The following is a 10,000-nucleotide window of genomic DNA, read 5'->3' as shown; positions in this document are numbered from 1 at the left end:
TACATGATATTACATTACAGACATTTAGCAGACGCTTTTATCCAAAGCGACTAACAATAATTGCATTAGGAAAAGCCAATGTACTACTACTTGCCAGAACTCACAAGTGCATCTCCTTTCTAAAACAAGTGACTAAGAGCATAATCAAATAAAGTTTGACTTGATTTGATTGCCTTTGCTTTGTCGTCACGAAGCCCCCCGCCCATGACCCCACGGTGACCCCTGACCCCTCACCTCGATGTCGCGGCTGCGCGCCACCTCGCTGAAGTTCTCGTGCAGCTCCAGGGTCTTGTCCATCTTGTCGTCCGTCATGCAGTAGCAGCGCAGGCGTCCCTCGCGCGCCTCGTTCATCTTGGCGAACACCACGAACTTGGCCATGTAGGGGACGGCCATCAGCTCCCGGTACAGCAGGTTGGCGAAGGTCACCGCTTCTGCTGTGCGCGGGCAGTCTGCCAGCCAGAACCTGGTGACGAAGAGGACAGGGGACAGGGGGGCGGGGGGGGTGGAGGGGTAGGGGGGGGTAGGGGGGTGGCGGTTGGCGGGGGAAGTGTGGGCAGGTCTTAGGGATGCACGATATATCGGCAGTCATATCGGTATCGGCCGATGTTAGTCATTTTTTAGTATATCGGTATCGGTCCGATGTGCAAAACATGAACATGTGAACAGCCGATAATTACTTCAGTCTAGCTGCTGTTGTGTGTGTTGTTTTTGAGAGGAAATAATGTGGTAAATTTATGATTTATCGGCTTTTCCAAATGTTTTGGAAATAGAGACGGCGTTTCCATGTGTTTTCAGTATGTATATTGTGTATATTATGTATATTATCATAGAAACTTGTTTTTATACAGAACATATCGACATCGGTGAATATCGGTTATCGGCCACGACGGCAATGTTAATATCTGTTATCGGTATCGGACAAATTACTCTGTGTATTTATATGGGTATTATGCGTGTATTGACCTGTGTGTACTTATGTGTGTATTTGTGGGGACTACGGATGGAAATTAGCCCTGTGCTCAATCCAGCACTTTTATGCTTTTAATCATGTACTCATGCTTGAAGTGTCTTATCAATGTGCATTGTCCCGTCCAAATAAACAGTAAAAAAAAACAAAAAAACGTTCATATCGGTGCCTCCCTAGCAGGTCTGTACTGTATGTGTTTTATTTGTCGTCGTGAAGTCGAGCGTCTGCGGACGGAGGAGGCGCGTCTCACCTTGCAGACACGTTGGTGGTGAAGTTGGCGCAGTTCTTGGCGTACATCAGCTTGGTGGTGCCTGTGATGTCCTCCCACTGGGCGGGCGCCGTCCCACCTGGGAGACAAACGGAGCGGTCGCGTATCTCTCTCTTCACAGACCCTCATCCTCTCAGTCGTCATCCCTCTCTCTCTCTCGTCTGTCTGTCTGTCTGTCTGTCGCGTATCTCTCTCTCCAGACCCTCATCCTCTCAGGCGTCACCCTCTCTCGTCTGGCTGTCTGTCTGTTTGTATGTCTCTCTCTCTCTCGGTCTGTCTGTCTCTGTCTCTCTCTCTCTCTCTGTCTGTCTGTCTCTGTCTCTCTCTCTCGGTCTGTCTCTCTCGGTCTCTCTCTATCTCTCGGTCTGTCTGTCTCTCTCTCTCTCCCTCTCTCTCTCTCTCTGTCTCTCTCTCCCTCTCTATCTCTCTCTCTCTCTCCCTCCCTCTCTCTCTCTCTCCCTCTCTCTCTCTCTCTCTCTCGGTCTGTCTGTCTCTGTCTCTCTCTCTCTCTCTCTCTCTCTCTCTCCATCTCTCTCCCTCTCTCTCTCTCTCTCGGTCTGTCTGTCTCTCTCTCTCTCTCTCTCTCTCTCTCTCTCCCTCTCTCCCTCCCCCTCTCTCTCTCTACCCCCCCGCCCCCCCCCCCGCCCACCCCACCTACATGAGCTGCTGGCGTTTCTTTCACTTGGACAGAATGACTCCTGTACCCTCCACCCTGTCCCATCCCTCACTTCCCCTCTGGGGACCGTACCAATGACACTGCAGAGGAGGCGCAGGCTGGTGGTGTCCCCCTCCCCGGCGTCACGTGGACTCTCCCTCCACGACGGAGGCAGCGGGATCCGTAACCCTATTGGCCGGTGGAACTTGCGTCGGCGTGGCTCCACGGTGACCACCGGGCTGAAGGTCGCCTGGTTACCCAGCTGCCGAGTCAGCAGCTCGTCTGGGATTGGCTGAGCCTGACAAAAAAGGGGAGGAGCATTAAGACGCGATGAGATGAGGAGACGGAGATAACAGGAAAAAAGAGGATAGAGAGTTGATCACGTAAAAAGAGACGGTGTCCAGCAAAGAGGTTTTATACAAAACAAACGACAGAAGAGACTTGAAGGGTGAAACATATTTATGTTCAATCATCAACCATTTAACACAGATATCTGAACATACATACATGTATAAAGTCACAAAAAACACACACACACACACACCCACATGCAGCACGCTCACACACACACACACACACACACAACCGATTCACATTCTACACAGATCGCACGTTAACATCACTTCACCTCTGCCAATGTCGCTCAGAACTTAAATCAGGGAAGTGAGGAGAGATGAGAGGCTGAATCAGGGAAGTGAGGAGAGATGAGAGGCTGAATCAGGGAAGTGAGGAGAGATGAGAGGCTGAATCAGAGAAGTGAGGAGAGATGAGAGGCTGAATCAGGGAAGTGAGGAGAGATGAGAGGCTGAATCAGGGAAGTGAGGAGAGATGAGAGGCTGAATCAGGGAAGTGAGGAGAGATGAGAGGCTGAATCAGGGAAGTGAGGAGAGATGAGAGGCTGAATCAGGGAAGTGAGGAGAGATGAGAGGCTGAATCAGGGAAGTGAGGAGAGATGAGAGGCTGAATCAGGGAAGTGAGGAGAGATGAGAGGCTGAATCAGGGAAGTGAGGAGAGATGAGAGGCTGAATCAGGGAAGTGAGGAGAGATGAGAGGCTGAATCAGGGAAGTGAGGAGAGATGAGAGGCTGAATCAGGGAAGTGAGGAGAGATGAGAGGCTGAATCAGGGAAGTGAGGAGAGATGAGAGGCTGAATCAGGGAAGTGAGGAGAGATGAGAGGCTGAATCAGGGAAGTGAGGAGAGATGAGAGGCTGAATCAGGGAAGTGAGGAGAGATGAGAGGCTGAATCAGGGGAAATAAAAAGACAACGATGAGGGAAGTAAAACGCCGACACGGTTCATGCAAATCTTCAACAAAAACACAAGCATACTGTTTACAAATCACAGAAAACTGGACCAAAACACAACATTAAAACAAGAGTACGAACTGAACCGGTACAGAAACAAATTAAAAACATTATCTTGGAGCGAGATAAAATTAATAATAATAATAATAATAATAACTTTCATTTATATAGCGCCTTTCATAAAACCCAAGGTCGCTTTACATAGGGGCAGAACAGACAAGAGACAAACACGGTAGACAGAGAGACACAACATTAAGAAACGGAAGCTAGAGGTCAAAGGCCATGTTAAAGACCAATAACCAATAAACCAATAAATAAACCCATAACCAATAAATGGTTAGTAAGTAAGGAGCTTGTCAGCTTGTCTGGGTGCCAGATTCACATGTCTGTCGGTGCTAGTCTGGAACCCGGGAGTCAGATCTAGTTTTATCCAGATCTACCTTCACTTTGTTGTCAAAACGTCTTTGTTTAGTAGGAGAGACGGCACTGGGCTGAGTTTCCCAGAGGCATCGTAGCGCTATGATGAACGCCATAGCTTACGATGCCTCTGGGAAACTCAGCACTGGTCATTTGATTATGTGTGTTAATCAAACCCAGGATCTCAGAGACTTCAGTCAGAATAAAGTCCTCATTAGAGCTGTAAGCGTATGGATTTCCTTCTTTGTGAAAGTATAGGAAGCCATACTATCTCCAAGGCAATCTTGGTTTTAAATGGTCTTTAAATGGGTTTAAAGCTTGGTTTTAATGGCCTCTTTCAAAAAGGGGAACACTCATGAATGGACAGAGCTACATGGTCTGTGACTTAATGGAGTAGTAAAGGGAAAAATCATGTTTAGCCCTGTTTTAAGGTTACTTATGATCATATACAATGATTCAGATCAAAACGTTGACAAAACTAGCACTTTTGAGAAAGTCTGATAATTGCTCTACCACCGTTTTGGTCATACAATGGATGTGGGTGGGCACCTTGAAAAATCATTCAAAAAACATGTTAAACTCTCAATTTCAAAGACAAGAAGCTCACCGAGGGGGTAATTGGTGTCCGTTGGTGTTCTGACATCAAATGTGAATGACACATGATCTGAACCATTGTATATGATCATAAGTAACCTTAAAACAGGGCTAAACATGATTTCCCCTTTACTACTCCTTTATGTATCTTCCTCCTGGTCTCTCCTGCTCCTCTTCCTCACCTGCAGCCCCAGTCGAACTCTCTTGGTGACCGCCGTCTCCGGGAATATGGCCTGGACGTGGGGGACCAGCTTGCTGGTCAGCTGACCGCCCTCCGGGCCAATCAGGTCGCTCTCCTGCTGCACGCGCGACACCACGGCGAAGTAGAGAGGGAAGTCCGTGGAGATGATGCGACGGATTCTTTTCTTCTCCAGCTCCTCATAACTCTCCAGATCTGAGCGAGACGGAAAGAAAGAGAGCGGCAAATAATTCAGCAAGTACCGTAGAATGGTAAATGGACGGCACTTATATAGCGCTTTTCCACCTTAGCGGCACTCAAAGCGCTTTACAATGGCCTCTCGTTCACCCATACATTCACACACCAATGGCGGTAGCTGCCATCCAAGGTGCTAACCTGCTCATTGGGAGCAATTTTGGGGTTAGGTGTCTTGCTCAAGGACACTTCGACATGTGGACAGTCGGAGCTGGGATTCGAACCGCCGACCCTTCGATCACTGAACGACCCGCTCTACCAACTGAGTTACAGTCGCCCCCACACAGAATTATGTAGTCATCCAGCATTATGTATTGTATGCAGTATGATCTTCAGACACTACACACTAAAGAACTTAGCATGGGAGTTGAGTATACTGGATTATGTGCGTGTTGTGTTTGGAACACTGCCCTGTATCCACATGTATGATTTTGTAACAACTTTCTGAACGTTCATATATGAGCCCCAGATTAAAGAAGAGCCCTCTACAGCCTTGAACCCGCGTACTGCTCCTGGTCTCTGAGACGCTATGGCGAACGGAATTCATCATTAATCACACTGACCTTCATCCATGCCGTTCAAAATGGTCTCCAGCACCTCGTCGCCATAGCGATTGCGATGCTCCTTCCATACGGATCCGTTCTCGCTGCGCAGGACCACCAGCTCACGGTCCCCCCGGCCCAGAGAGGCAAAGTGGGGGATCTCCACGATCACCGGCCTGGGTGCACACCAGCGCTTCACGTGAGTTTTATCTGACTATCGTGTTTAACAAATTGTAACTGTTTAAGCCAGTTAATTTTTTGTATCTCTGTTTTTTTTTTAAATCTTTGTATCTCCCGTTTGTCAACTCTGTCGCATATCTCTCTCTCCAGACCCTCAACCTCTCATCCGTCATCCTCTCTCGTCTGTCTGTTTGTATGTCTCTCTCTCTCTCGGTCTGTCTGTCTCTCTCTCTCTCTCTCTCTCTGTCTGTCTGTCTCTCTCTTCCCCCCCTCTCTCTCTCTCTCTCTCTCTCTCTCTGTCTGTCTGTCTCTCTCTTCCCCCCCTCTCTCTCTCTCTCTCTCTCTCTCGGTCTGTCTGTCTCTCTCTCTCTCTCTCTCTTTCTCTCTGGACTGGCTTCACTCCTCTGCACATTGTTGCTCACTATGAGAACCTGAGAGAATAATCAGCTCTCTGTTTGTCTCTGTCTCTCTCTCTCCGTCTCTCTCTCTCTCTCTCTCTCTCTCTCTCTCTCCGTCTCTCTCTCTCTCTCCCTCTCTACAACATTTCTACAAAATTTCTGTAAATGAGGGAAACCTCAGAAATCCGAGTCAAAATAAAGGTTTAAATAAAATTAAATTAAAAAACATCAGTGCTCTGTCTCTACGGTCTCATTTCTTATGTCTTATTTCTACTGATTCTTATGTCTGCTGTGCGATTATGTCATGGTTAAGAGCAACCCCACAAATGGCCACTAGGTGGCAGCGTTACTAGTACATAAAGCAAAGGCATCACAATGCAGATTGGCTCATGCGGACATACTGTAGGGATCCAGCATTGCTCACGCACGCACGCACTCACACACACACACACACACACACACACACACACACACACACACACACACACACACACACACACACACAGCCCTGTGCTGACTCACCCTAAGAACTGCATGCTGGAAGGTCCCAGGGAGATTATGCGGCTGGCCAGCCCCTCCCCCTCCACCAGGGGGGGCGGGGTGGTGAGCTTCTGGGGCTTGACCAGGCGGCAGGTGATGCGCGTGGGCGCGGCGCAGGTCCGAGGGGGGATGATCACGCGCAGGCCGTGGTGTCGGCTCCCTCGCATCGAGCCCCCCCGGGCGTCCACCATGAAACTGACCAGGAACCTGAGACACCAACGCAGGCGTTACTACCCAGATAGCAAGCGGATGTGTAATGATTCTGGGCCATATGTGGGTCGGAACTAAGCCACAAGGGCCAGATCTGGCCTGTTTATGGCCCAGATCCGCTTGCTATCTGGGTAGTACACATGAGGACAGCTGAAAAACACACTTCGTTCCAGTTCTGTTACACCGAACCTACGGATGACCTGGCGCTACATGAGCTGGACACACTGAATATCCCACAGCACTATGTAGGCGAGTTCAACGTGGGGAGAGAGACCCTGACCCTGTGGTCAAGAGAGAGGGGGTTCTGACCCTGTGGTCAAGAGAGGGTCCTGACCCTGTGGTCAAGTAGAGGGTCCTGACCCTGTGGTCAAGAGAGGGTCTGGACCCTGTGGTCAAGTGAGAGGGGGTCCTGACTCTGTGGTCGAGTGAGAGGGTCCAGACCCTGTGGTCAGGTGAGAGGGGGTTCTGACCCTGTGGTCATGTGAGAGGGGGTCCTGACCCTGTGGTCATGTGAGAGGGGGTCCTGACCCTGTGGTCAAGCGAGGGGGGGGTACTGACCCTGTGGTCAAGTGAGAGGGGGTCCTGACCCTGTGGTCAAGAGAGAGGGTCCAGACCCTGTGGTCAGGTGAGGGGGGGTACTGACCCTGTGGTCAGGTGAGGGGGGGTACTGACCCTGTGTGTATGGGGCTGGCCACGGGGCTGACGTTGTCGGAGGTCTCGGTGGCCGGACTGCTGGGGATGAGGGAGTCCTCGTCGTACTCCTTCGGCAGGGGGACAGGGGTGTGCTGGGGACGCAGAGAGGAGAGGAGGGGCCCGCCGATGTAAACAACAGCAACAACAACAACAACAACAACAACATCATAGCGCCATGAGAAACGCACCGAGCGATGCTTGAAATGCTTTTATGTTATATTGGTTTTGTGGGCTGAATGAACCCCGGAGTCACCTGATCCAACAGCACCGTCTCAGGGGACACGCAAGGGATTCTGGGAATAGCAGGAGAGTAAGGCCTGCATTGAAGGAAGGGACAGAAAACAAAAGGTGAGGGACAAACACATGAAAAGATTGGCCGCCATTTTGCTCAGGCCGAAAGCTGTCTTGCACGGCCGGACCCCTGACACATGCGCGGTCGCCGGGAGCGCCGTCACTCACGTGGTGCCCAGGCCGCTTTCGAAGTCCCTCATGCTCTTCTTGGGAGACAGGAAGTCGTCGTCCTGGTCCTTGAGGTCGTCAAGCTTCAGGTAGCGGGCGCCGTCTATCCCCAGAAGCTCATCACCTGGAGAGCACAGAGAGAGAGAGAGAGAGAGAGATTGAGAGAGAGAGAGAGAGAGAGGGAGAGAGAGGAGAGAGAGAGGGAGAGAGAGAGAGAGAGAGAGAGAGAGAGAGAGGGAGAGAGGGAGGGAGAGAGAGGAAGAGAGAGAGATAGAGATAGAGAAAGAGAGAGAGGGGGAGAGAGAGAGGAAGAGAGAGAGAGATAGAGATAGAGAGAAAGAGAGAGGGAGGGAGGGAGGGAGGGAGGGAGGGAGGGAGGGAGGGAGGGAGAGAGGGAAAGAAAGAGAGAAAGGTAGAGAGAGGAAGAGAGAGATAGAGGGAGAGATAGAGATAGAGAGAAAGAGAGAGAGTGAGGGAGAGAGGGAAAGAGAGATAAACAAAAGCCAGAGTAAGGAAAGAGGTTGAGGAAAGATGAAAGTATGAAAGGAGGATGAGCACAGAAAGAGGACACAGAAGGAGGTCTGGACCGCCTCATTCTCCATCCCACCATCCAATTCAAGTTCCCATCATTCACCTGGAGTCATCACCAGCACCAGCACCGACACAAACACACACACACACACACACACACACACACACACACACACATACACACAACTAACAGCCCCAAGCAGTCCCAGGTTGGTCCAAGCAATGGAGTCAAACCAGCAAACAACCAAAACCAATGGAGAGACCAATGGAGAGACCAATGGAGAGACCAATGGAGAGACCAATGGAGAGACCAATGGAGGAAATGAAGTAGATCAATAACACAGAGAGACCAGCGATCAGAAAACACCGCATTCAGCTTTAGCGAGCATGCCCGTTAGAGATGGTATCACATGTGGAGCGGTGGGGTTTCTGTGTAGGAGAGAACAGCTCGGTTACTGGCGAGGTTGTTTACGTGGTTGCTAACCGCGGGCGGCAGCGCGTTGCTAACACAGCCGCTGCGTGCCGGCCGTTTGCCAAGCGCCTTCTCCGCCGGGAGTGAATCTCTGTAATTAGCTTATTGATCAATTACGCTCTGCAGGGCTGGCTCCTTTGTGTGGAGAATGGAGGGAGGGGTAAGACTGGGTTTGGGGTCTGTAGCTTCTAAAGATATTTTTGAAGGCATTTCTGCTTTATTACTATAAGACAGTGTTGGTGACAGAGAGGAAAAGTGGGAGAGAGAGAGGAAGACATGCAGCAAAGGGCGTGGGCCGGATTCGAACCCACGCCGCTGCAGAAAGGACTAGTAGTTACATGGTAAGCGCCCCAGCCCGTTGAGCTATCGGGGCCCCACTTTTATAGCTTTTGTTATGTTGATAAGACTGTAGTCCTGTCAGTGATGCGTCCACGGACTGATGTCAACACTGGCGAAGGAAACGTGTCATGAAAACATGCCGATGGGAAACCTACACGGTTGTTACACTGAGCAGAGAGAGAGAGGGAGAGAGAGAGAGAGAGAGAGGACAGGTGGAGAAATAGTTATTATTCCAGAAAGAGAGTTAGCGGGAATGAGCGTTTGCGATGGAAGGCACAGATTTCACGAGCCACCGGACGACCGGACAAAGCAGAGAGAGACGGACACAGTCATACCTAACGTTAGCTGCGCAACTCCTACAAGGCAAATGGAAAAAGGCATGTTTAGGCCAGTCGTCATGGCGGTGCTTCACTTTCACGTTGTTCTGTTCATCGCTAACGGAACAGTCTTCCCTTACCGGGACACAGAACCCGGGCCGAGAACCCCGAGCGGAATACATGATACGAAACTATTTATATCTACAAAAGAATCTTGGATTAAAAAAATAAAAATAAAAAACGAAGAAAAAAAAACGAAAAACGTCTGGAGGGGGCCGACATACCCTCGTCGTCTGAGACATCCAGGATCTCATCCACCGTCTCGGGGAAACTCATCCGGTGCTTTTCTGTGGTGATCTGTGAGGGAGAAGGGAGGGAGAAGAGAGGGAGAGATTAGGAAATGAAAACACAAGAAGCTCTGTGCTGAAAACGCTATGGAGGGTTTTCACGGCCGGCCATGTTGGAGGTTTAAGCTCAGGTTTAGCAGGTGTAAGCTCAGGTTTCGGCTAACGACTAGATAGATAGGTCTATCTACCTGTCTATTGATCTATCTATCTAGCTAGCTATCTACATTCAGTAGCTTCAACCTCCAACATGGCCGACAGATGACGGGCCGTGAAAACCCTCTATTAGCAGTGCCTTGCTTCTACTGTAATTGCTCATACTAATAACACAATTCGAG

At 50.0% G+C, this 10,000-nt stretch overlaps 1 protein-coding gene across 1 annotated transcript in view; it reads right to left on the bottom strand.

The window, feature by feature from the left end:
• ank1b (ankyrin 1, erythrocytic b) overlaps positions 1 to 10,000 on the bottom strand; it is a gene marked incomplete at both ends in the record, with an annotated part of 111,593 nt that overhangs the window by 14,212 nt on the left and 87,381 nt on the right. Inside the window, 10 exons of the mRNA XM_084457715.1 lie at positions 235 to 463; positions 1,218 to 1,314; positions 1,984 to 2,188; positions 4,387 to 4,598; positions 5,201 to 5,355; positions 6,280 to 6,504; positions 7,180 to 7,292; positions 7,454 to 7,517; positions 7,660 to 7,783; positions 9,582 to 9,675. Coding sequence (XP_084313841.1) covers positions 235 to 463; positions 1,218 to 1,314; positions 1,984 to 2,188; positions 4,387 to 4,598; positions 5,201 to 5,355; positions 6,280 to 6,504; positions 7,180 to 7,292; positions 7,454 to 7,517; positions 7,660 to 7,783; positions 9,582 to 9,675 — 1,518 coding nt within the window. The remainder of the gene's footprint in view (positions 1 to 234; positions 464 to 1,217; positions 1,315 to 1,983; positions 2,189 to 4,386; positions 4,599 to 5,200; positions 5,356 to 6,279; positions 6,505 to 7,179; positions 7,293 to 7,453; positions 7,518 to 7,659; positions 7,784 to 9,581; positions 9,676 to 10,000) is intronic.

This window comes from Borostomias antarcticus (genome assembly GCF_949987555.1).
Source record: "Borostomias antarcticus genome assembly, chromosome: 2".
NCBI classification, from domain to species: domain Eukaryota; kingdom Metazoa; phylum Chordata; class Actinopteri; order Stomiiformes; family Stomiidae; genus Borostomias; species Borostomias antarcticus.
Note: the sequence above shows the minus strand (reverse complement) of the source record. Positions and strands in the feature narration are given on the sequence as shown.